The sequence below is a fragment of the Magallana gigas genome, chromosome 5 (genome assembly GCF_963853765.1).
Source record: "Magallana gigas chromosome 5, xbMagGiga1.1, whole genome shotgun sequence".
Lineage (NCBI taxonomy): Eukaryota > Metazoa > Mollusca > Bivalvia > Ostreida > Ostreidae > Magallana > Magallana gigas.
In genome coordinates, this window is record NC_088857.1 from 56,725,816 (window position 1) to 56,749,905 (window position 24,090).

The following is a 24,090-nucleotide window of genomic DNA, read 5'->3' on the forward strand; positions in this document are numbered from 1 at the left end:
TGTTTATAGCAGTATATATATCAAGTTATATAATTATTCTCGTGGAGGATTAACATGTCACAAATCCTTGGAGATTGATATGAAGGCTGAACTGTCCCCTTATATTGCCATCAGTGAAAAAATGAAACAGATCTTCTTGGGAAATCTGGACAACAAATCAGTAATGTGTTTTTCTATAAGTGGCGCTTTACTTTGGGAAATCACCCTTTCGTCTTGGCCCAGAGGGATGGCGTTCGTGGGTGACAAGGTCCTCGTGGCGACCTTTTTTGACCACAAGATCCACTGTCTGAGCGGCCAGGGGGACTACCTCGGGGTTGTGTTCGATTCGTCCTGTGGAATCCGCTATCCTCTAGCGCTGTGCTTTCACAAACCTACTCAGCGCCTACTGGTGCAATGTGACCACTTTGGTGATTTTAAAGTGTATGATATTTCCTCCTTGGAAAGTTTAATAAATGTTGAAAATTGACGTCTTTTATTTTCCAGCGTTGTCCTTCGTTTCATTATCATATTTTCCTAAATAGTTACAGTCAAGATTCACATCTACCCTTTGACAAAGATTGTTTTCGTCAACAAGTGACGGTATACCGTCCTAGGGTAGGCCTACGGAAAGACAAAAGACGACTATTAAATAATGTTCTTGACATAAATAGAGATATGCACAGAATCTGCCGAGATTTTCTTCATGACGAGTTGCCATAAGCCATGTTCAGTATTCCGGGTTGTCACGGCGCTCTGTCTATACGGTTATATGCAGCATCCAGTTGGCCTTTTGAAGGCGCTAACCGTCAGAAATCATCCACAATTGACGATTCAAAGCTTGTCGTGGGCTCTCGATATTTTAATATTTTGGTATAACTCATTATAAAGTGCCGTTTGAAAAACGTTTGATTATTCTTGCCACCAATTCATCGTCCTTCATAAACTAATAAATATAAAGCACTATTAGTTTTTCTCATTTTTAAGTATTGAGTTGTAAACAATTCAATTACAGCATGAAATACAACTAAAGCACCTTTCGTTGATGTAAATGCCGTTCACGAAACAAATTATTTACCTTTGCAAACAAGTAAATTTTATTTGTTCCGTCCTCCGAAAAAAATCATGACTGTCGATTTCTCAATCAATACACATAAGAATGGAACGATTTCCTCCCGTATTTTGACCAATGGGCCGACAGGAAATGAGGCAGTGGGCGAGCGCTCTGCGCCGACCACTCAATATGGCACCTTTGTTCCATAGCGCTATAAATAAATGACCAACACTTTCTGACGACTAAACATAAGACATAGGAAAGGTGGTTGTACTTTGGGTCAAGAGAATGGGCTGCGAACAGGAATCATGTTATGATCTAGCTAACCTGGAGAAAACCAGAAGGTTTGTATGTCGGTGTCTGTGTATTTATTCTCTCTCTCTCTCTCTCTCTCTCTCTCTCTCTCTCTCTCTCTCTCTCTCTCTCTGTGGTAGGGGTGTACGTCAGTAATATGTAGCATTGAGTCAAACTTTTATGTTATCTTTGGTTAACAATTCCTGATTTGATTAATTAGTTTAAGATTTCTGGACTGATTGATCGCTTGTTTGCTGCTAAAATCTGCGTTAGCACTATTTCGACCATTCAGCAGTGGTAAAGGTGAATATCGACCACTTGACTGTGGCGCAGATCAACGAACGAACGGTCATCACTGTACAACGATAACTGGTTAACCTGTTAGTGTAGGTTTTCTTGATGTAGCGTACAATTTATTGAGTGTGGTGTACAATGAATTATGCTGAGTGCGGCGTGCAATTAATTTTGTTGAGTGTGGCGTGCAATGAATTATGTTGAATGTGGCGTACAATTAATTTTGTTGAATGTGGCGTACAATTAATTATGATAAGTGTGTCGTACAATTAATTATGATGAGTGTGGCGTACAGTTGATTGTGTTGAGTGTGACATACGAATACTTATGTTGAGTGTGGCGTATGGTTGATTGTGTTGAGTGTGGGGTACAAATAATTAAGTTGAGTGTGGCGTACAAAAAATTAGTTGAGTGTGGCGTACAAAAAATTAGTTGAGTGTGGCGTACAATTAATTACTAGTATGTACAAGTTTACGTAGTCCTATATTAAGAATTCAGTCTTTGGGAACCGGCCCAAAACTCTACAACAATAAGTTTCGGAGTCCATAAATAACCTAGCATTGATTTATTGAGTTTTATTAACTTTTTTACAACAAAAATTATCACTCCTCATTACCTTTAAGGATTCAAACCAAGATTAAAATTAAATAAATCTGTCACAATTTTCCCGTTAATTCAGTCAAAGGCTCAGAAATCGTTTTCAGTTTGTTATTAATAAAATGATTATAAACGTCTTTTGAGATATAATGCCCAAGTTTAGGATTTCAAGATACTGCAACAAAGAGGTTTGACAGACTACAAACGATTACAAATGATATCACCCCACGATCATACGCCTTACCTCCTTTACATTTTATAAAATTAATAAAGTGGCGATGGATCTCGGCCGGGGATTTAAATTTCAACAGGGTGATCAGCGCTGTATCTCAAACCTACTGAGGCAATGTACAATGGCATTGTCTCAAAAACTGCAACGCTGTTTTTGTTAGAACTTCGTGAAGGGCACAGATAATTATATATTTAGAAGCAGTGAGGAATTCAAAACAACTTTGCCACTCATAATATGTGTTCGGTTGTACAACTCAAAATTTCCATCATCGTATAAGTGTTGAAAGGGCCGGAATAAATCCCAATTCTAACGGTTTGAATCAAAACAGAAGTATGACTGTAAGTAGAAGTGCATCGATTTTAATTCTTTCTTACGATTAAATTGTAAACTTGAGTATGGATGCATGATGATCTAAATACAGGTCCCGTTTTGCTAGTCTATGAATAATGGTCAATCTATTCACAGTTTTCTTCGAATAATAATCGCTTATATTACGCTTTTAGTTATTTTTATTCTAACGATAAACATTAAACTGGATGATTTTCGAAATCGATTGAACAAACAAATATGGCCTAAACATTATCATAATGTCGAGACGTTTTCAGAATTTGTTCACATATTCTTTCAGGCTATTTAACATGTCGAGCGGCGTGAATTTCTCTAGAAACACTGTGAAGAGGATAAAACAAAGTGAACTACAGTTGAATTGTACGATTCACAAAATCAACTCCTCGCTAGCGGAGAGTCTTCATGAAATTGACCATACCGTACGTGTGATAGAGCAGGAACGGACGCAGTCAAAGGGCGAGTTCCAGCCCTACTACCTGAGGCGCAGACACTCCATAGAACACTCCATAGAACACTCCGAGTCCGACTCAGTTCCTTCTCCGAGCAGCAGCGAGCAGCGAGAGAGAGCCAGTAGCTTTGGGAGTAACTCGGTACAAATGAATAGATCGCCATCTATCAGTGCCACAGCCTCCAAAGAGTCGGTGGCGTCCGAGGATAGCGTGGGAAAACGTGACGTTAGTCCACACAGGCGTGTTTCCCGGAAAGGCAAGCATCAAGAGGAGCACCCCAGCAGTAGTCTCTCCCAGTTCTACCATTTCAGCAGAATGAAATCTCGGAGAAACTCGTTACCAATGAGTTTCAGTCTCCAGAATTCCCACGACTTCCACGCTCACGGAAGAGACGCTCCTGGCGAGGATGGCATTCATTGTCGTCTGCGCCGCGTGGAACACGAGCTCGCGCACCGGAAGCCAAAGAGCATACGACAGCTATCTGCTACAAGTATGACATCAATTGATGAAAGAAAAGAAAACGAAAAACAAGAAATGGAGAAGCGGCAGCAGGCGGTAGCAGAATATGTGAATTCTGTGGAGGAATGCACGTATCTCCGCGGAAAGAACAAAGGAATGAAAACTTTATCTGTTGAGGAGATTTTCCATTAATGTGCATCATGTACAAATTACAACCATTAAATTATGTACTTTGTCTTGAAAAATGAATAACAATTTGTTTTTGTATATAATAATGTTTTATAAATTTGTACATATATAATCACTTTGTTCAACAAAATGCATTATTGTTTTATATATTACTATATCATATTTTGTTTACAATCAATAAACCTCACATTTTTTATCTCACATAATCACTGATCTGATTACTGGTTCTCGCAATCAACACTGTATACATGTGTATATATATTTGTACATTCAATGGAATTCACTATCCATTACTATAAATATAGGACCATGCAATTAAATAGTTCTTTTGTTTTAAAATACTAGTATCATTACCAAAATCTTGTCATAACTTACCCACAATTTATAAAACATCAAAACAAACAACTGAACAAAAAAGGTAACCGTAATGGAGTATGTTGCATGAAGAGATGGCTCCATTTTAACATCTTTACTCTGGTCCATGTTTGCGTCCTATAGATCACAGTTAGCTCCCCTGAACACACCCTCCTGGAATGTCATGGCTTCCCTACTCTACAGACTCTGGAGTAAATGTCATTGACTAGTAAATTAAGTAGTCCCTACACGGCCCGCGTTCCTACGCCGCAGTCTGTACCAGGCCAGGGTTGTCCTTGGGTTGGTCCGACTGTAACTGTCTCCCGAGGTATTCCCTGGAAATCAACCAAGTCACACTCAGTAAAGATAGCTTCACTGATCAGATATATAAAACAGATAAGTAATCAGTCTCCTTGTAAAAATGCCATGCCAACAATTCAACTTCCACCACACATGTATAATGCAGGTGGGAGTTACGGGCCTTTACTCACCAGTTGTGAACCATCAGTTTTTGGACAGCTATGAGGGCCTCGAATCGGACATTGGGGTCCTCATGGGACAGGTATTGCATCACCATCTGTTTCCCTCCCAGCTGTTCTATCACACTGAATAAAAAAATGGAATAAATCTGGGATTCATGAATCAAAACTGAGCTGTGAATGTTGGGTAAGAAAGATACATGTTTTACTTTGTTTTTAGCACTACATTCAGCTATAAGAACAAAGTAAAAAACTCGATGCAGTTTACAGTCCCATTCCAGAAACTGATATAAAATACTTGGTTTCACTGAATTGTTATACTTATTGCATGTGCTTTTTGTTTCTAAGCCTTGAATTTAAATATCTGCTGGTAAATCACTACCGGTGTGGGCAATGATTAAATGTTTCAAATGGCTACCTACATGCTGCATACTGTCAAATAACCAGGCCCAAACATTTTGTTAACAAAGCTAGAATTCACATAATTATTGAACTCACACTTTTCCACGGGGATAATGGCGAACATATTCTCCAAGGTCATGGGCTGCCACTGATAGAATCAAGGGGTCTTTGCTACTCTCTAGAAGTCGAACCAACATCCTACAGAGAAGCCGAAAAAGTTACACTTAACAGAGGATTTCAAACTGCTATGTTTATAAATTTGAGACTTTACCTCATTTCATAGATCATGGTATATCATATATCATACAGTTCCTTACTTTAGAAGAGAATAATTATTTTCATTGAGCCTGATTGCGTTTTCCCTCCAGAATTTCTCATTCTTATGAACGGGACTCCACTCGAGCCGACCTGATTTCACCTCAGAAGTGTACTCATCAAACGAACTATCAAAATTGAATAAGATACATGTATATACTAATACTGCAGGATCATTAAAATTAATAGTGACTCAGTTCTTGATTTTCTGGGTCCATCTAATCCCAAAAATTACATCTTCAACAATAGTGTACATGTACCACAGTATTCATTAATTATTCATGCAAATATGAAATTTGACAAAAAATTGTCACCATAAATGATCCCACAGTATTCAGTAATAAATAATAGTAAATGGTATATATCACTGGTAAACAGTGACTGGTAATCAGTTGCAATTATGATAACTGACACTGGCTATTAGTAAAGAATAAAAAAAAATGATGATAATGCACCATTAGAATATTAATGATGCCACTGAACTGATCAATTAAATACAGTTGTTCACTTCTTTATTGCTTACGCCCCCACCTGAGATCTTGGACAGACTCCTGGAGTTTCTCATTGAGGAATTCAAGGTCGTCCACAATGTCAGGGTCGTCAAACTTCCTGGCCTCCAGGAGCTCGAGCTGTTTGAGCACCTTACACTGCACCATGGCAACCGCGTGCTCGTGGATCAAATCTCTCTCCTCCGGCTTCTCCAAAATATTCTACAAAAATAGCAAAGGTCACAAATTCTATTCAAACAGAAGAGGTTATATAACAAATGCAACATAAACAGAAATTCAGGTTAACTAACAATAATTTTGGTCGGGGCGTGATCAAATCCAATAAAGCCCGAAGGGCTTTATGATAGATTTGATCATAGCCCCGACCAAAATTGTTATCTCATGATATTCAAAAAATGAATCCTTATTACTTATTTTTCAGCAGAAGTACAATTATTCAAACTAGAATATTAAGTATGCAAACCCTGCTTACGCCCCAACAATACTTCATTTGAATTTATTAGTATATATATAATAGTACAAAATCAATTCGTTGTGTTATCACAGACAAAGACACTGAAATATGTAGATATTAGGTAAAAATAAGAATAATCTTTGTCGGTACAAACCCTGAAGGTGGCCAGAATAATGCGGGACACTTTCTCCTTCACACATTCACTCAGGATGTCAGACAGCACTGGGATGATCTTATCTCTGGATAAAAACAATGCATAGATGACGGCCTACATACACGTACATGAAAAATATAGATAACATTCTCCACTTATAGGAATGAATATAAATAACATTCTCCACTTAAAGGAATGAATATAGATAACTTTCTCTATTTAAAGGAATGGATATACCGGTAATTAACATTCTTCAATTTTTCCTTACCACATAAGGGCTATATTCAATACTGGTAATATGTTATATTTGAATATCAATTAATACAATGTACCTTTCAATACTAAAAAAATGTATCTGTATATAAAAAGACAATTTATTGATTCTAGCATTAAATAAATAAAATAAGCTGTGGAGTTATAATTGTGATGAGAGATGTGACTCTCACTTGCTCATTCTCTCCGCGATGTGGGTACTGAAGCTGAGGCACCACAGACAGAAGATCAGCTGGTACTGGATCTGGAAGCCGACCTTACTCCCCAACAGAACCGAGACAATCCTACAACAACGGTAACAAAACATAAAAGGTAATAACCACAGACGACCTTACTCCCCAACAGAACCGAGACAATCCTACAACAACGGTAACAAAACATAATAGGTAATAACCACAGACGACCTTACTCCCCAACAGAACCGAGACAATCCTACAACAACGGTAACAAAACATAATAGGTAAAAAACACAGACGACCTTACTCCCCAACAGAACCGAGACAATCCTACAACAACGGTAACAAAACATAAAAGGTAAAAACCACAGAAATCACACTTCTCTATTGGCACAGTCCAAATCTATAACAAAACTAAATTTATTTAAGGTCCAAAAAATTACAATATTAGCTAGATAAACAGCATTGAAATTTATTAAATCTATAATGGAGGAAATTTAACAAAGAAAAAATGTTAGACTCCTGAGACCAGCATGTTTATGACTTCATCTAAACCAATACATTACATGATTTTAATAAAATCTTGTTCTCAGAATTCCCAATATGTTACACAAGTAACTCACGTTGCTATTCCATCAACATCTACAAATACTTGGCGATATTTTTCAATTCGAAGCATCATTTGGAGGCACCGGGCTGCTGTCTGTATGTATTCATTGCCCTATAGAATGTGATAATTTCATTGAATTATTCATTGTGACAGTAGGCCCATCATACATGTCTTAAAAGATAACATTACCATCATAGTATAATATATAAGAAGAATAAATACAAGTTGTAACTTCAATACTCTATTAGTTTCCTTACAGGGAGTCTGAGCTGGTTCTTTAACCAGTCCATGTAGAACCGGAGATCGTCTAATCCCATCAACTCTTTACTCCAGCAGGCAATCTTTGCAATGATTCTACTTGTCTGCCAAAAGTGAGAGACCAACAAAATATTAGGTATCTTTGTTAACTAGTGATTATACTGTACAGTATTTCAGCTTAGATAGAAAGGTTTAAAGAATAAATATGAATGCATCATGAGAACTTGTGCTTGTAATTAGATGTAAAACAATATATATCTTGCCCATGATTTCAAAAGCAGTAATAAAATAAAGCAGCAACTTTTAGTAAATAACCCAATTTAATGTTGTGTTGTTGTTCTACCTTTTGGATGAATGTTACCCAATTGGTCTTGTTGAGGAGATGTATCAATGTGTATCTGACTATGAACTTATTGTTCTGGTTTGGGAGATAAATGTGAACCTGATTGACTATGAACCAATTTTTCCCGTTGAGATGTGTGTGTACCTGATTGACTATGAACCTATCGTTCCGGTTGAGGAGATGTATGAATGGTGTCCACACTGACTCCTTCATCTGTTTCGCATACTCTTTTAGGATCTCTACCCGTGACTTGTCCTCCTAAAAATAAATGCCCCAACTCATTCCTTTATTTGTAACAATGTAGACCATCTAACAAGATTAAAAATCATTAAAGTTTGTTTTTGGCTGTCCAAAGTTAATTTTTGTTTAACATTACCCATGCATATAAGTTAAGAAGAAATCGTCGTTTTAAAATATCAAACAAGCCATATTTTCAATTTTGTCTCTCTACTTTGATTTTTAAGTTTTTGAATCATAATAACTGCATTCTGTAGAAACATAAAATGTTTACGACCTATTAAGGACTACTGTAGAAGCAGAAATATTCATTGAGGATTTACCGTAATTTCGTTATTTTTCGTTGGGAGTATAAATCAACGAAATTAAATCCATGACGAATTTTTATTCCAGGACTGAGGTATCAATGATAACAAAGAGATTACGATATGACGAAATTAAATGACAATGAAATTTTAATTGGTTTGAAAACAACGAAATTTTGACCCAACGAAAAAATATGTGTTTCTACAGTATATATTGGGTACTTTTTATTGCCCTCCTTCTTAGGTTGGTATTTCAAAGGGAATATTACACATAGAATTAGGCAATTAGCTTGGTGCAGCCTTACCTGTAGAACATCATCCAACATGGTCAGGATATACTGCAAGGTCTGGTCCTTGGCAATTTGACTCATCAGATTGAAGAAAGTCCGGGCAAACTAAAACCAGAGAACCCAGACTACAGGCATGACATAAAATACTGGTAATATGACTTTTACTTGGCCAAGACTGACTGTGTTGATTTCCTTGCATTATTAATTAAATGATAATAAAGCAAAAATTTCATTTCAATGCTAAATTGTTTATGCTCATTCAATATTCAATTATGAATATTAAAGTAAAGTTTTTAGTAACAAAGAATAAAGCACAAAAGAGTTATTTTTAGTTGAGGCAAGTGTTTATAGTCAAGAATTGAAACACAAGAATTGAAACACAAGATTTAAGGGGAATATCTCCTCAGTTACCTGTGGTCCAGCCTCCTTCAACATGGCCGACTTTGTCTCACTGTTAGCATTATCAAATTGATAAATAAAATTGTAGTCCTCCTGAGAAATCATCTGCCCCCTGAAAACAACAAAGCAAGAGTTTTTTTTTATTACATCTTCATTATCAGCTGCAGCCAAAGATAAAGGGACAAGTTTATGATATTAATATTGGTAATTAATTTTGATTAACACAGAAAGTTATTTATACACAAACCTTTTTTATGTTTAAATAAATTTTTTAGCCATTCCAATCAAGTTGCAAGTTAGGAAAAAATTAACAATACACTGACATGATGTGGTCTTCGAAGAATACTGGCTAATAAATAGGTCACTTACTGTACATAGCTTTGCCAGTTGACACGATTAGCTCGAACATCATTGGCTCTCTGCTGAAGTAAACTTGTGGCCACCTGAGCCCCTGTAAAGTTACAAGATGACATCAGATACAGCTAATAATAAGAGATTCTGTAAAATAAACTTTTGCTTGAGTACCTTTGGGTTCTACATAACTACGGTTCATTGTTACTGAATCGTCCTTACATCTGTTTCAGTCAATGTAATACACCACTGTCTTACAATGTTCACCTGTTACACACACAGTATCCGTGGGCTCTCAGTCCGCATCATTTTACAGGTTCTCCACATAATCAATACACACAATCATACTAAACTGTCTGACAGACTGTGTCATTTAAATACATGCTCTCCTTAGAGGAATTAATTACTACAATAGCCTGTTGTCTGGTAACATTGCAATTGAAAGCAACTGCTCTCCAGGCTTCAAAAGCTGTTATTTCAAACCAATACTTAGTACCTTTTACAGGCAAATCTAATATACCAATTAATTACCTTCACTTTAATCATCCTATTAGTAAACCAATCAAGTTAACTCTTGTGTTTGTAATTAGTGCAACAACTTCCTCTAACACAAAAGTAGATAGTGAGATCAAAATAGGAGGCAAACTGAAGCATCTGACTGCATGTCAATTCTTTAGAGTAAATGTTGAATAAAAGAACCATAGCTTTGAATACATCTTAGCATTAAAAAAGGGTTTAACATCAGATGTATGAGCATGTGTACTACTGTACAGCACAGACTATACAGCTAAGCAGGCAGTAACTATACTGTAGTACTTTATACAATCATGTTCAGGTAGGAGATTACATTAGACTACTGTGACCTCAGTAACTATACTGTAGTACTTTATACAATCATGTTCAGGTAGGAGATTACATTAGACTACTGTGACTTCAGTAACTATACTGTCGTACTTTATACAATCATGTTCAGGTAGGAGATTACATTAGACTACTGTGACCTCAGTAACTTTACTGTAGTACTTTATACAATCATGTTCAGGTAGGAGATTACATTAGACTACTGTGATCTCAGTAACTATACTGTAGTACTTTATACAATCATGTTCAGGTAGGAGATTACATTAGACTACTGTGACCTCAGTAACTTTACTGTAGTACTTTATACAATCATGTTCAGGTAGGAGATTACATTAGACTACTGTGACCTCAGTAACTATACTGTAGTACTTTATACAATCATGTTCAGGTAGGAGATTACATTAGACTACTGTGACCTCAGTAACTCTACTGTCGTACTTTATACAATCATGTTCAGGTAGGAGATTACATTAGACTACTGTGATCTCAGTAACTATACTGTAGTACTTTATACAATCATGTTCAGGTAGGAGATTACATTAGACTACTGTGACCTCAGTAACTCTACTGTCGTACTTTATACAATCATGTTCAGGTAGGAGATTACATTAGACTACTCTGACCTCAGTAACTATACTGTAGTACTTTATACAATCATGTTCAGGTAGGAGATTACATTAGACTACTGTGACCTCAGTAACTATACTGTAGTACTTTATACAATCATGTTAAGGTAGGAGATTACATTAGACTACTATGACCTCAGTAACTCTACTGTCGTACTTTATACAATCATGTTCAGGTAGGAGATTACATTAGACTACTGTGACCTCAGTAACTATACTGTAGTACTTTATACAATCATGTTAAGGTAGGAGATTACATTAGACTACTATGACCTCAGTAACTCTACTGTCGTACTTTATACAATCATGTTCAGGTAGGAGATTACATTAGACTACTGTGACCTCAGTAACTATACTGTAGTACTTTATACAATCATGTTCAGGTAGGAGATTACATTAGACTACTACGACCTCTGTACCACCTTCTTTCTGTAGCATCTGCTTGTTGAGCATTGTTTGATCCACCTGGCTCTGAGACCGACGGAAGAGCTGTCCGGTCGACATCACCACCTTCCCGGGCTCCGAGAATCGACGCGAAAACAGGGCTGTCTTTTTGGTGTTTCCTTTGTCTTGGCGAGCACTTTTCTGTGAAGAAAAATCAGTCACCATCTCAGCCGCAGTGTCATCTCTCTCATGTTCTTCTATTGCCTCTTGATCTCTCGAGTGATCCGAGCTTTGTTTTCCTGAGACACGTAACCGTCTATATCTCTTCAGGGTTGAGTCAGAAGGTATCTCACTATTCTCTGAATCATTCTTCGAGTCAGCCACAGAGTAAGAGCTTGCTCGCCTCATAACAAATCAACAGTTCTTCGATTTCAGGCTCAATAGCAATAACTGACTAAAGTGGGATTGCAGACTTCCAACTTTTGTGTAACTAAGAGTCAGCATATAATTGTCTAAAAATTCCTGATTTCACAGAAGTATATAAAAGCCACAGTCAGAGATAAGCAAAGAAAAAGCTGATAAATGACAGGTAAATAGGCTCTCTTGGTCAGGTTGTCAATGGGATTGAAACCAAAGGTGGATAGGTAACAAATGTTTTGGCCACGGGAATTCCTTGTCACATTAACTCTGGCCCAGCTGTTTCCCTCTGATTGCTGAAACCTTCCTGGTGAAAACAACCTCTCTCTCACCTGTCATTACACTTATAAGAACAGGTAAAACTACCTTCGGCTGAGACTCCTCTCACCTGACTGACATAACATCATACTTACATCAACATAGTGTACACAGACCTGAAGGAGACTACAGGGGAAGACTGTATAAACTCTGTAGCCACAGGCCATGGCAAGGTACATAACTATTTACATGTATAGTAATGTTACATCTTATATGATAATATATTGATAATTTTATGTGTATTTTTGGAATACTATCATAGGAGAAACAAACCAATGCTTTTTATTTTCAAGGAAATGAAATGGTCAACACTAGGTTTGTAGATATTTTAATACAGAATTTCATTTGTGTCAAAATCTATAGAGTCACTCTATAAATATGTCTAAATTCAATTTCTGTTGTAAGTTTCTATTAGCTGACTTGATTAAAAATTTAAATTTGACAAAATGTATACTAATAACTGTCACTACCATCATAAAAATCAAAACTGGTGTTTGTTTTGAGATGTATAATATGTGTGGTATTTTGAAAGAAAAAAAATTGCAGTTCACACTTCAACAATTAGCTTTTCTTTCATAATCGACTATAGAACAACTACCAGTCAATTCCTATAGCAGGGATGAATGAAGAATTCAAAGTCTATTGGCTTGGTTTTATTTGAGTCGGACAAGTCTGTTGAATATTCAGTTGTCACAAAGCATACAGCTCACATCAAAAGAACATTGGCATGAAAGGAAAATCTCTCTCTCTCTCTCTCTCTCTCTCTCTCTCTCTCTCCTTACTGTAAGTCTGGATGAGAAACAAAACATGAGAATAAACAAACATATGTAGACAGCTACATGTGTAACAAGTAACAAAATGGTCAACAAGAAACCAAGATCATTAAAGTTCTGTGAAATTTATCTACTAGTAGCCTGTTATATTTAGACTTATTACAAGAAAACACTTTAAGAAAATTAGAATGTGCATGTGGAAAAACTGCATTCTTATCATTGTCTAAGTTGTCTTTTTTATAATAATGTGAGTGTACAATAAACATTATAGATGCCTGCAGTTTTGCTTTCAATAGTTACACATGTATCTGGTTGTCATGCACTTTGATTGAGAGGAAAACATGCTAAAATGAGAAACGCTTAAAGAGCGAGCAGGATAGAACCGCACCAACAAAATGATAGACTTGAGTTCTTTAAACTGAACATGATGCTCTGTAATGCATGCAATATCAAACTGCAACAGAAGTTAATGCTTTATCTTAACATACCAATTGGCAAACTCAGGTCTGAAATACAAGACAATTCAGTACATGAATAATGAAATGGTTTTAATTGTGCGAAAAGTCATCTTGGTGTTGGCATGTTCATTTTGCACACAAAAACTTCTAAGACAACTGAAACAAATGTACATATATAATCATGTATCCATAAATAGATAACACATAGTATACAAAAGGTAAGTATGGTACACATTAATCATATTCATTGTTGTTTACTTGTGCTTATTAGGTTTGTTATATTCAAGGAATAAATTTCATTTCAATTAAAAATCAAACTCACAATTTTGATCACATGCTGCTTTTGACTTAAGGTAAATAAGAACTAGCCAAAGGAATTTACAGGAAATGCTAATGTCACATTAGATGAGAGGTCAGCTTTGACATTTAACACGAATTCGCATGAATTGTCTACATGTATCAAACATTTCTCTGAAACTTAATTTTATAGTACTGTTGTGCAAACATTTTTTTTTTCAATCACAGATCAAAATCACTCAGGGGTGGCAGTAAAAGGAAACTCTTTTTGCAATAGGTGTGATAAACAAAGGGTATTGAAATACATGTAATATTGAGCACAGCTAGAGGCAGGCAAAGCCCGCCTTGCAAAGCAATGCTTAATGGTAACACTTACAGTATATTTAATTAAGAAAGGACTATGTGCGGTATGGTTAAATATCTGCCCCCAATTTTAACCAATTTTCAAATAGTATCATATAAAAACCAAATCTTCATAAATCGACGCCTATCACTTTAATCTTGATTTTAGTCACCATTGCTCTATTGCTGTTTATCTATGACGTCACCTAAATGACCTAATTCCTGCAACTTTGCAAAAAAATGAAAATATTGTCATTTTTGCTTTATATTTTGCATTCGGAAGTATAGAGCGCAGGTCTGCTCAAGTACGATTTTAACATATGTTTTTCTTCAGATAATTATACACATTATATTAAAAAATTGTACTTGAGCAAGCCTGCGCTTGATGTTTCCCAGTTGAAAAACGATCAGAAAACACCCATATTTTGCTACAAAACATCAATTTATCAAAATAAGCCAATCTTTATGACGTCATTTCTACATTATGACGTCACTGTGGTGTTAACCTTGTACACCCTTATTTTCAAGATGATTTTAACTATCTTCCACCTTATTTTTAAAGCTCTTTATAAAACTTTAATTTTGGGGGCAAATAATGCATAAAACCCGAAGTCCTTTAGGTAAAATGTAAGTTGAAGCTGGGATACTAACAGCTAAAACAACTTCTTAGCTACTGAGCACCACCATATTAACAGCTCTTTTGTTTTGTTAACACTATCATTAAATGAGTGGCGCTTGTCATTGTATATTGCCCCTAAACTCTTAAAAACTTTCCAAGGTTTTTAAGCTCATGTGATTTGAATGAATATAACTGACTTTGAAAGCCAAATATGTTACAACAGTGTTACAATCAGGATTCACTTATGTATTGACAAATCATTAAATGGGTAAAAAACTTAACATCAAGGATCCAAATCTTAGATATTGAATAAAATAACAAATTTCAATTTATGAACAGATGAAATCTAAAGAAAAGGAACTTTTCTTTGCCGGTTTTACTTTGATTATCATTCACATGTATGATTAAGCAGGTGGAACCAATTGTGTATATGTTTCAAATTAATTTTGTTCTCTCGTTTACAAAAATCAAACTAAATATGCACTAAATATTAGAATGGACTTCAAGACATTTGATGATCCATTTTGTTTGCATAAAATTTCAGTTGTTCTAGTTTTGTGAATCGTACCTGTGCTTATTTAAGTGATACCACCATCGATTAATTTCACTCGGCTTTTTGTTTTGATATAGATGTAAGTGTTGTCAAACACAGCTTAAATAAAATGATGTCAAATTCTGACCACAGGTCTCTGAATTTCTATCAACAATTCGTTAAATGTTTGGGAACAAAGAGCGATATGTACCATAGCCATGTATTTATATATAGATAGGGTACATGTATATATCTCTCGGTTCCCAAACATTTAACGGCTTAATGATATAATTCAGAGGCCTGTGGTCTGACGACAAATTGATTTCTGACATTCCCTACGATTAGTTATTTGTGTTGCAATTTTTTGACTATTACCTTTTTCAATGTCATCGATATTACTGATGACACTTCCTAGATTTGAGATGTTAGCCATCTTTACTCGGCAGTAATCAAATTTTATCCACAAATTCTTCTGTCTCTCGGATAATTTATCATATGACTTGACTCTGAAATGATCTTTATCTTGTTGTTTGTGATTACGCTTTGATAAACGTTTTCCTGATTGCGTACTTTCAGTGAACATCGATCCCGACCATAATAAATATGCCCTCTCCTCCAACTAGGTCGCTATAGTTGGAGCGGATCAAAGATTTAATTATTATTGGTCCCATATGATCGGCATTTGTCTCAGGGAGAATGTTTCAAACATATGATTGCCTTTAAAAATTTTTACAGTGAAATGTAAACTTGTGAGTAAATTATGTCAAAAATATAAAGTATAGTTTATTTCAGTGTTTAACGCGTTCAAATTTTGTCCGATCGAATCATCCCCGACATTTTAAGTAGAATTATATGTATAGGAAAAAGTTTTTTTCCCCATTTCATTTGTAAAAAATTACAAACATACGATTTTCTTTTCATTTTCAACGATGGAAAGTTAGCGTATACGTAAACTTTTTGCCCCATTAAAAGCAAAAACGAAGCTGCACATGACTGGGTAGTTTTAATACTACATGTATTAGCCCTCGTAGTTTAGTCCTATTAACGTGTCGTACCAACATACAGAAGTGTATAGAATAAAAGGACGTTTACGAATCAAATTTAATTTTATTTGTAATAAAAAAAATATATAATATCTTTCCACTCAGAACAACGTTTATTCAATTGTTGCGTTAAAGTCTCTCAAGTCAATGTAAGACGTTGGCTCCGACGTGGATAACGTCGATTTTGAAGAAGCAGCGAATTGAATAAAATATTTACCTCTGGACATTATCTAACAATTCATTTCACTAAAAATTTTTTTTTAATGATAAATGTTTTTAAAATAAAACGTTACACGATAATATGTACATTTTACTTTGCATTTGCGGTTTACTACAGTAATGCACAATACCTATTTTCTTTTGAGAAGTGGACATGCAATACCACATAACCTAGCTATGTATGGATGTAGGCTATGCCTATCCACTTCTTAAAAGAGAATATCATTATACCCTGAGCAGAAAGAGCACAAATTTAAACCCGCGACCGACCTTAGAAGGAAATCACAATTTTGCCAACATCGCTTCAAGCATACCACAGGGACCAAGCCCGTTCTAACATTAATTTCAATGTAACCATAAATAAAGTCTTTATTTATGGTTACATTGAAATTAATGTTAAAACGGGCTTGGCCCCTGTGAAGCATACCGTTTTATTTTCCTTTCAGTCGGAATTGTATTTATAAAGATGCGCGAGGTTTTTCTTCTTTAGAGAACAGAGTCAGTGCTTAGTGGTCTCCTTGCTCCAGTCTCACAATATATTGAGGATACTTTGTTGAATCGAAGGAGCGATACTATATATAGATTGCTCCTTCGCCTTCGCACGTACCCTCGCACTAGCGAAGATGACCCTCGCACTCTCGCCTTCGGAACTTCGCCGTCGCATATCTTCGCATTTTCGCTCCCTTGCCTTCGCAACTTAGCATTTTTGCCTTCGCAACTTCGCACTCTCGCACCATCGGAGCACCATATTTAATACACTTGTTACTAAAGAGTGTTCGTCTTCGGCAAATTTATACATATAAAGACAGGGACGTATATACTAACGGGATTGGCAACTCTCGCAAGTCTCGCCGAATTTCGTTGGTCATTTTTAACTTCATATATCTATGATATTACCTGATGTATCGATATAAAACCTTTAAAAAACTATCTTGAAATTATTCAAGAATTGTTATTTGTACTTTATTAACCTGATCTGGTCATAATTACGACGGAGTTCTCATAACCCCGAGACCCGTTTTTGCCCCATTTCCGAGTATTTCTGTTGGAAGGGGCAGATTCCCCCCCCCCCCCCCCCCCCTCCAAAAAAAACCCATTCTCAAAATTTAACTTTTTAAAACAAATATATTTTTATTATAATACGTTAATATAAGTATAGAAAAATAAGACGATATTTGTACATTAAATGGGGTAATGGGGTTGGGACAGTAGAATTAAACGGAAATAAACCTGAAGATATGTAATAGGATAAAAAGGAAGGGTTGTATTTCAAAGAAATACTCATTTCATACACTCATTTCTCCATGTTTTTTATATTTAAAGAAAATATATACATACAGTTCATTGTATCTGATTTGATACACAAATCACATTTTTGGTACCTCCCCTCCCCTTGTCTTAGAAATAAAACATGCACTCAAATCAGACTCCGAAACCACTGTATGTATTTTATCTGAAGAAAACTACAAGAACAATAGACAAACTCCACCAAATTGTATGAAATATATTTAATTCATAAAAATATTAATATAAAAATATAAGATATATTAAATAGAATTTGTAAACAATTGAACCTCATAGATGCATCAACATATATTTTTATAAGCAAATTAGGGAGAGAACTTTAAGAATCACAAAAATAAGACATGTTCAATTTTGTTCAAGTGTGTTCAACATAAATTGACTTTAACACAGGTATAAATATTAAAACAACATAAATAATCACAAGCTAGCTACCATAGTATAGAGTTGATCATGATGAAATGCTATATTTTGCACAGACTTTCTCAATCTGCCTCCCCCATACCCCACTATATAGTGTAAACATCTGAACTTCCATAATGAATAGATGGACGGATAAGTATAGTACACAGACTATCAGCAGAAGTAGTAATGTACCTTCCTGAGTCAATCAGTAGTTCTGATACACCCCGCTACAGCTCTGGAACGAGCAATAGCATGTCAGAATGTTCAGCTGAATTTAACCAGATTAATATTGAACAGGGGGATAAGGGGCAGTCGGTCTTTACTTTCTGAATCATTTACAAAATTAATCGAACTATGATTGGCTGGAAAGACTTTAGAAGAACCTCAGATGTGTATACTGTGTATAGTTAAATATTAAAACAATGTCATGGAATGTGAAATAAAGCAATACATGTACAACATAAGATCTAGTTTCTACAGTGTACCATAGGCCTCCACTCTAGTTCATTGGCCGTGTTTCTTACTGATATAGTGAGCCACTAAACAAGAGAGCCAGAGTCTCCCTTCTCCACGTTTGTTGCATAGAATGTATCAAAGCTTACACTCACAACAAGTTAAAACACATGAATTAAACAATCTGGCAAGTGGACATATCAGTCAAGAATAATAGCTGAACACAAAGAAAATCTCATGAAAGGGAAACAACTCTATAAGAACCAGACTGTCTGTATCTCTACAAACAACTCCCACGAGGATTGCATTATACATAATAAACAATATTCGTCTACTAAACTAGTATTTCTATGTTTCCACACTAGATAATGCACTGACTATTTAGTGATGCATCTTGATCCCACAAAGATGAAATGCTTAGCACTTCAACAAACAAAGAACAAATAAAAACACAAAGAGTTTGATATCAGCACCAATACAAGTCTGTGAAACTAATGGAGATGGCGGGCATGAGATGGATGTGGCGATGTCTCGTTAAGTTAAGGATGATTATGTAAGTCTTTGGTTGGTTCCTTCACCAGGAAGGATTATGTAGCCTACATCTTTGGTTGGATCCTTCATCAGGAAGCTACGCTTCAGACCCAAAGTCTTCCTGTAAAAGAAAATAAAACCCAGCTAATAAAGTACCAGTACCGATATTGCATAATTATACCAAAATTTATTTATTAACACATTGATTACAAGACTAAATAAACTGAAAACCTAAAATACAAGACTTAATCAAACGATCTTAAAATAGACGCAAAACACTCTTAAAGTAGACAATAATAGAATAAACCGAATATTACCATATAAGGAGCTGTGGGCGTTTGTTCAAAACTAGGTCTATCTATGCGAAACTGTAACAGAAGAAATATATAAATTCATCTAAAAAACCTATTAAATAATACTCACAGAATGTAAAGACAACAGTATAATACAAAGAAGCATCTAACTTAATTTTAGAACACATACTTTTTCTTTGGCAAAATGTTTCCTAAAACCAGGTGTTATATTATGTAAAATCAAAACATGTACCGGTATATATATTTTCACATGAAATAAGAGAAATTTAAGCCTGCTTTGCTGGGTGTTATGTGTTTGATATACTCCAGAATTATGACAAGTTTATTTGAAGCTTAGTTTACCTCCTCCTTGGGATCCAGTGTATTGAACAGAAAGTCCCAGGAAAAGTTGGAGGAGGGAGGGAGGTCTTCTCTACGAGATTCTGAAAAACAGGAATCGAAAAAATCCAGAAATCTTGTCAAACCAAAATCACTCATTTTTAACGAGTAAAAAGATACACACTACAGAGGTTAATATTACTATGAGGTGAAATCACTCACCGAAATAGGAGCTTTCATTGAAGGTGTCTCCTTCAGGTCTATAAAACCTGTTCCCGTAGCTGAAGGGCAGCTCAGGGAATTCCTGCTGTTGTCTCTGGGAGTCAATGATGTCCCTGGGCTGCTGACCAAAGGGGGATGCTCCAAACATTCCCACCCCCAGTCCCCCAAACTCCTGGGGTTTGTGTCCTGAAATCTTGGAGCTGACAGAGCCAAATGCTGCCCGGATATGGTAGCTATAGTAAAAATCATGTCAAAAAATGAATTCTTTTCATTCAAATCCATGGTTTAAATAATCAAGAAAGAATACAGAAAACAGGTTATATAAATACACAAGAGCACCTTTTCATAAGACCACGAAACTATCAAATACTCAACTATATATAATATTTTCCAAATAAAGTTCACAGTATCAACTATCTTATAAATAATATAAACTCCAACGGTTCAGATAAGAAATTAATAGTGTTTGAATAGGCTGAAAAAGAAAAAAAATCAATCAAGTTGCCTAAAAGCATCAATTAATACTCACGGATCTACGGACGAGAACTCTGAGTCTGTGCTGGACCGTCGGGCCCGCCTACGTCGACGACAGAGGAGACACATCAGTAGTAGAACCAGGAGGGAGAGGATCAGCCCCAGGGGTAGACCCAGACCCAGGCCAAGAATCAGGTCAATGTTAGAGGGTACTGTAAACACAAGTTATCTCCCTTATTAATCACTCCGTATTCTAATATTAGAGAATGCTAATGATGATGATGACACTGATAAACAATTCTTTATAAGTCTACCAATATAAGTATATTCAAGTAAAACACAAATATTGAATGAGCCTGACCTTCTGTTTGTGCGGGGGTGGTAACAGTTGTGGCTGGGGCTGCCCTGTAAATGAGAAAAAGGCTTCTAATCATGACATTTAATTACCAATTGGTTTGACACAAAGAGGTTTATTTACACAATTGCAAATCCAGAAAAAGAGGTTTACTATATTATTACCGACATCAAGGAGACATAAAAAGATGTGAAATCCGAGGACAAGCACTTACACACACTGGTATTCATTTGTTGCCTTTACACAGATTTGTTGTGGAGAGCATGTGTAGCATATCACTGCGACTGTAAAATAATGGATCATTGTAAGATAATGGATCATTGTAAAATAATGGATCATTGTAAAATAATGGATTATTGATGGAGCTTCAATGCATAGAAGATGGTGGATCACTGATGGAGGTTTAATGCATAGAAGATGATGGATCACTGATGGAGGTTTAATGCATAGTAGATGATGGCCCATCCCTGATAGAGATTTAATGCATAGAAGATGATGGCCCATCCCTGATAGAGGTTTAATGCATGGAAGATGATGGCCCATCCCTGATAGAGGTTTAATGTATAGAAGATGATGGCCAATCCCTGATAGATGTTTAATGCATGGAAGATGATGGCCCATCCCTGATAGAGGTTTAATGCATAGAAGATGATGGCCCATCCCTGATAGAGTTTTAATGCATGGAAGATGATGGCCCATCCCTGATAGAGATTAAATGCATGGAAAATGATGGCCCATCCCTGATAGAGGTTTAATGCATGGAAGATGATTGCCCACCCCTGATAGAGGTTTTATGAATGGAAGATGATGGCCCATCCCTGATAGAGATTTAATGTATAGAAGATGATGGCCAATCCCTGATAGAGGTTTAATGCAAGGAAAATGATGGCCCATCCCTGATAGAGGTTTAATGCATAGAAGATGATGGCCCATCCCTGATAGAGTTTTAATGCATGGAAGATGATGGCCCATCCCTGATAGAGATTAAATGCATGGAAAATGATGGCCCATCCCTGATAGAGGTTTAATGCATGGAAGATGATTGCCCACCCCTGATAGAGGTTTTATGAATGGAAGATGATGGCCCATCCCTGATAGAGATTTAATGTATAGAAGATGATGGCCAATCCCTGATAGAGGTTTAATGCAAGGAAAATGATGGCCCATCCCTGATAGAGATTTAATGCATGGAAGATGATGGCCCATCCCTGATAGAGGTTTAATGCATAGAAGATGATGGCCAATCCCTGATAGAGGTTTAATGCATGGAAGATGATGGCCCATCCCTGATAGAGGTTTAATGCATGGAAGATGATGGCCCATCCCTGATAGAGATTTAATGCATGGAAGATGATGGCCCATCCCTGATAGAGGTTTAATGCATAGAAGATGATGGCCGATCACTGATAGAGGTTTAATGCATAGAAGATGATGGCCCATCCTTGATAGAGGTGTAATGTATAGAAGATGATGGCCTATTACTGATAGAGATTTAATGCATAGAAGATGATGGCCTATCACTGATAGAGATTTAATGCATAGAAGATGATGGCCCATCCCTTATAGAGATTTAATGCATAGAAGATGGATCACTGATAGAGGTGAAGACCTCGTAAGTTGTTAGAACTTGTGTCCTAACCATTTGCATACATATGTTATATATGTTCAAATCAAATCAGAGGTTTAATGCATAGAAGATAAGATAGAATAATCAAATACATGATGTATATATAATAGCAAAGCGAATTTATAGTAATCCATGTCAGAATTCATAGTCCAAAAAACATCTAGTACACATAAATAGTCAATTAAAACATATATTGCACACAATAATAACAATCGTGCATGTACATCTGATAGGGGTTATTCTATCTTTGTTCATGCACTAGCTTTTTTTAAAGGAAACCAAAAAGGTGTAAAATATTGAAAGCATAATAATCTAAATTTAATTAGAACACATGTATTCATGCAGTCCCTGTTGACTGAGGGTGAGCATGTCTCTGATTCTTATTTAAACACATTTTATTGAGAAATCAAATGGATTGTGTAACAGACAAAGCCTATATAAACTCTCTCAAGAAATGGATTCTCCTTCAGTACATGGGTCTCCGTGTGTTTGTCTGGAGACTTACTGAGGCTGGTGGAATTTCCTATGTAAGTCTGGTTGTTGAGGGCCACACAGCTGGGGTCTAGGTTCAGGCACTTCTTGCTGTCCACCGTCTGATATAGCATCTGCCCGACCGTCCGTCTGACCCCCTCCGTCACACTGGTGTTCAGTGATACGTGGGCAACAATCTGGGTTTTCGAGTTTGATATCTCCCTAGTAGGAATATAGATATTATGTAGTTAATTAACATGTGTACTTTCACATCAAGTGATCGAGTTATATGTGTAAACTCCTCATTTCAAAGAAAAAAATTAAAATTTTATCTCTCACCTAAACTCGCTGACATAGATCTCTTCAATGTTTGTCAGGTTCAGTATTGTACCAAGCTGCAAGAAATCAAATCATTAATTTTACATTTATAACAAGAACCTACAGGAATAAAAGTTATTTGTTTTTTTAAAATAATCAAAGATCAGTTCTTGTGTAACTAAGTTTTGTTTTTTTGTCATTGACAGAATGACCTAAAAAGGAGCCAAAAATAATACTCTTAACATTTTATGAAATATCTATGTCATAACAAAACATCCTCAACCTTTGACCTTGAACTGTATTCTATGCATTCACCAAGGTCACTTTTCCAGATAACAAAAATAAAGTGACCACACTTGAGTATATCTCTAATTTGTTTTCCAAGCTTACATAACTTTTCAGAAGAAGGATTTATAAACCAAGATGGAAGTAGAGATGTCTTACAGAGGATGCGATCTTGTCCGAGTACTCTTTGAATCCGGGGCTACGGGAGTCATTGAGAGCGGGATCAAAGTCCCTCTCCAAGGACAGCTGTACCATCAAAGTCTTGTCCTCATCTACAATCACAATTAAACATTATAAGGAAGAGATACACATTACAATATATAGG

General features: G+C 36.0%; 3 protein-coding genes across 8 annotated transcripts; 1 reads left to right on the plus strand and 2 right to left on the minus strand.

The window, feature by feature from the left end:
• Nucleotides 1-866: 866 nt before the first annotated feature.
• LOC105318341 (uncharacterized) lies at nucleotides 867-4,447 on the plus strand. Of its 2 annotated transcripts, none has more exons than XM_011415392.4 (2): nucleotides 867-1,374; nucleotides 3,076-4,447. In XM_011415392.4, the coding sequence occupies exons 1-2, from the start codon at nucleotides 1,319-1,321 to the stop codon at nucleotides 3,893-3,895; spliced, it is 876 nt and encodes a 291-aa protein (XP_011413694.2). In that variant the 5' UTR covers nucleotides 867-1,318; the 3' UTR covers nucleotides 3,896-4,447. The 2 variants fall into 2 exon arrangements, with proteins under 2 accessions (XP_011413694.2, XP_011413695.2); XM_011415393.4 differs by lacking the exon at nucleotides 867-1,374 and adding an exon at nucleotides 2,118-2,785.
• Nucleotides 4,102-15,964, minus strand: LOC105318342 (V-type proton ATPase subunit H). Of its 4 annotated transcripts, XM_011415395.4 has the most exons (15): nucleotides 15,804-15,953; nucleotides 13,669-13,686; nucleotides 9,820-9,901; nucleotides 9,463-9,562; nucleotides 9,067-9,156; nucleotides 8,364-8,477; nucleotides 7,876-7,980; nucleotides 7,632-7,729; nucleotides 7,006-7,116; nucleotides 6,560-6,644; nucleotides 5,974-6,152; nucleotides 5,445-5,570; nucleotides 5,224-5,325; nucleotides 4,738-4,851; nucleotides 4,102-4,581 (listed from the first exon to the last, which is right to left on the minus strand). In XM_011415395.4, the coding sequence occupies exons 1-15, from the start codon at nucleotides 15,859-15,861 to the stop codon at nucleotides 4,509-4,511; spliced, it is 1,455 nt and encodes a 484-aa protein (XP_011413697.2). In that variant the 5' UTR covers nucleotides 15,862-15,953; the 3' UTR covers nucleotides 4,102-4,508. The 4 variants fall into 4 exon arrangements, with proteins under 4 accessions (XP_011413697.2, XP_011413698.2, XP_011413696.3 ...); XM_011415396.4 differs by lacking the exon at nucleotides 13,669-13,686 and having other exon boundaries at nucleotides 15,804-15,964; XM_011415394.4 differs by lacking the exons at nucleotides 13,669-13,686; nucleotides 15,804-15,953 and adding an exon at nucleotides 11,711-12,456.
• A 2,217-nt stretch (nucleotides 15,965-18,181) lies between these two features.
• Nucleotides 18,182-24,071, minus strand: LOC136275271 (uncharacterized). 2 transcript variants are annotated; one of them, XM_066083795.1, is made up of 11 exons: nucleotides 23,925-24,071; nucleotides 23,502-23,557; nucleotides 23,197-23,384; nucleotides 21,279-21,348; nucleotides 21,071-21,114; nucleotides 20,765-20,921; nucleotides 20,236-20,468; nucleotides 20,038-20,117; nucleotides 19,699-19,749; nucleotides 19,464-19,502; nucleotides 18,182-19,420 (listed from the first exon to the last, which is right to left on the minus strand). In XM_066083795.1, exons 1-10 carry the CDS (start codon nucleotides 24,018-24,020, stop codon nucleotides 19,479-19,481), a joined length of 999 nt encoding a protein of 332 aa, XP_065939867.1. In that variant the 5' UTR covers nucleotides 24,021-24,071; the 3' UTR covers nucleotides 18,182-19,420; nucleotides 19,464-19,478. The 2 variants fall into 2 exon arrangements, with proteins under 2 accessions (XP_065939867.1, XP_065939866.1); XM_066083794.1 differs by having other exon boundaries at nucleotides 18,182-19,502; nucleotides 23,925-24,070.
• Nucleotides 24,072-24,090: the final 19 nt, after the last annotated feature.

What these genes read in the sequence shown, in the direction of transcription:
- LOC105318341 (XM_011415392.4), top strand. Translation starts at nt 1,319, where the DNA reads ATGGGCTGCGAACAGGAATCATGTTATGATCTAGCTAACCTGGAGAAA. An exon ending in AACCTGGAGAAAACCAGAAG is followed by an intron (nt 1,375 to 3,075) that starts GTTTGTATGTCG and finishes ATATTCTTTCAG; the next exon opens with GCTATTTAACATGTCGAGCG.
- LOC105318342 (XM_011415394.4), bottom strand. Translation starts at nt 12,080, where the DNA reads ATGAGGCGAGCAAGCTCTTACTCTGTGGCTGACTCGAAGAATGATTCA. An exon ending in GCAGATGCTACAGAAAGAAG is followed by an intron (nt 9,902 to 11,710) that starts GTGGTACAGAGG and finishes GTAACTTTACAG; the next exon opens with GGGCTCAGGTGGCCACAAGT. An exon ending in ATCGCGGAGAGAATGAGCAA is followed by an intron (nt 6,645 to 7,005) that starts GTGAGAGTCACA and finishes GTTTTTATCCAG; the next exon opens with AGATAAGATCATCCCAGTGC.
- LOC136275271 (XM_066083795.1), bottom strand. Translation starts at nt 24,020, where the DNA reads ATGGTACAGCTGTCCTTGGAGAGGGACTTTGATCCCGCTCTCAATGAC. An exon ending in CGGACAAGATCGCATCCTCT is followed by an intron (nt 23,558 to 23,924) that starts GTAAGACATCTC and finishes GATTTCTTGCAG; the next exon opens with CTTGGTACAATACTGAACCT. An exon ending in CAATGAAAGCTCCTATTTCG is followed by an intron (nt 20,118 to 20,235) that starts GTGAGTGATTTC and finishes CCTGTTTTTCAG; the next exon opens with AATCTCGTAGAGAAGACCTC.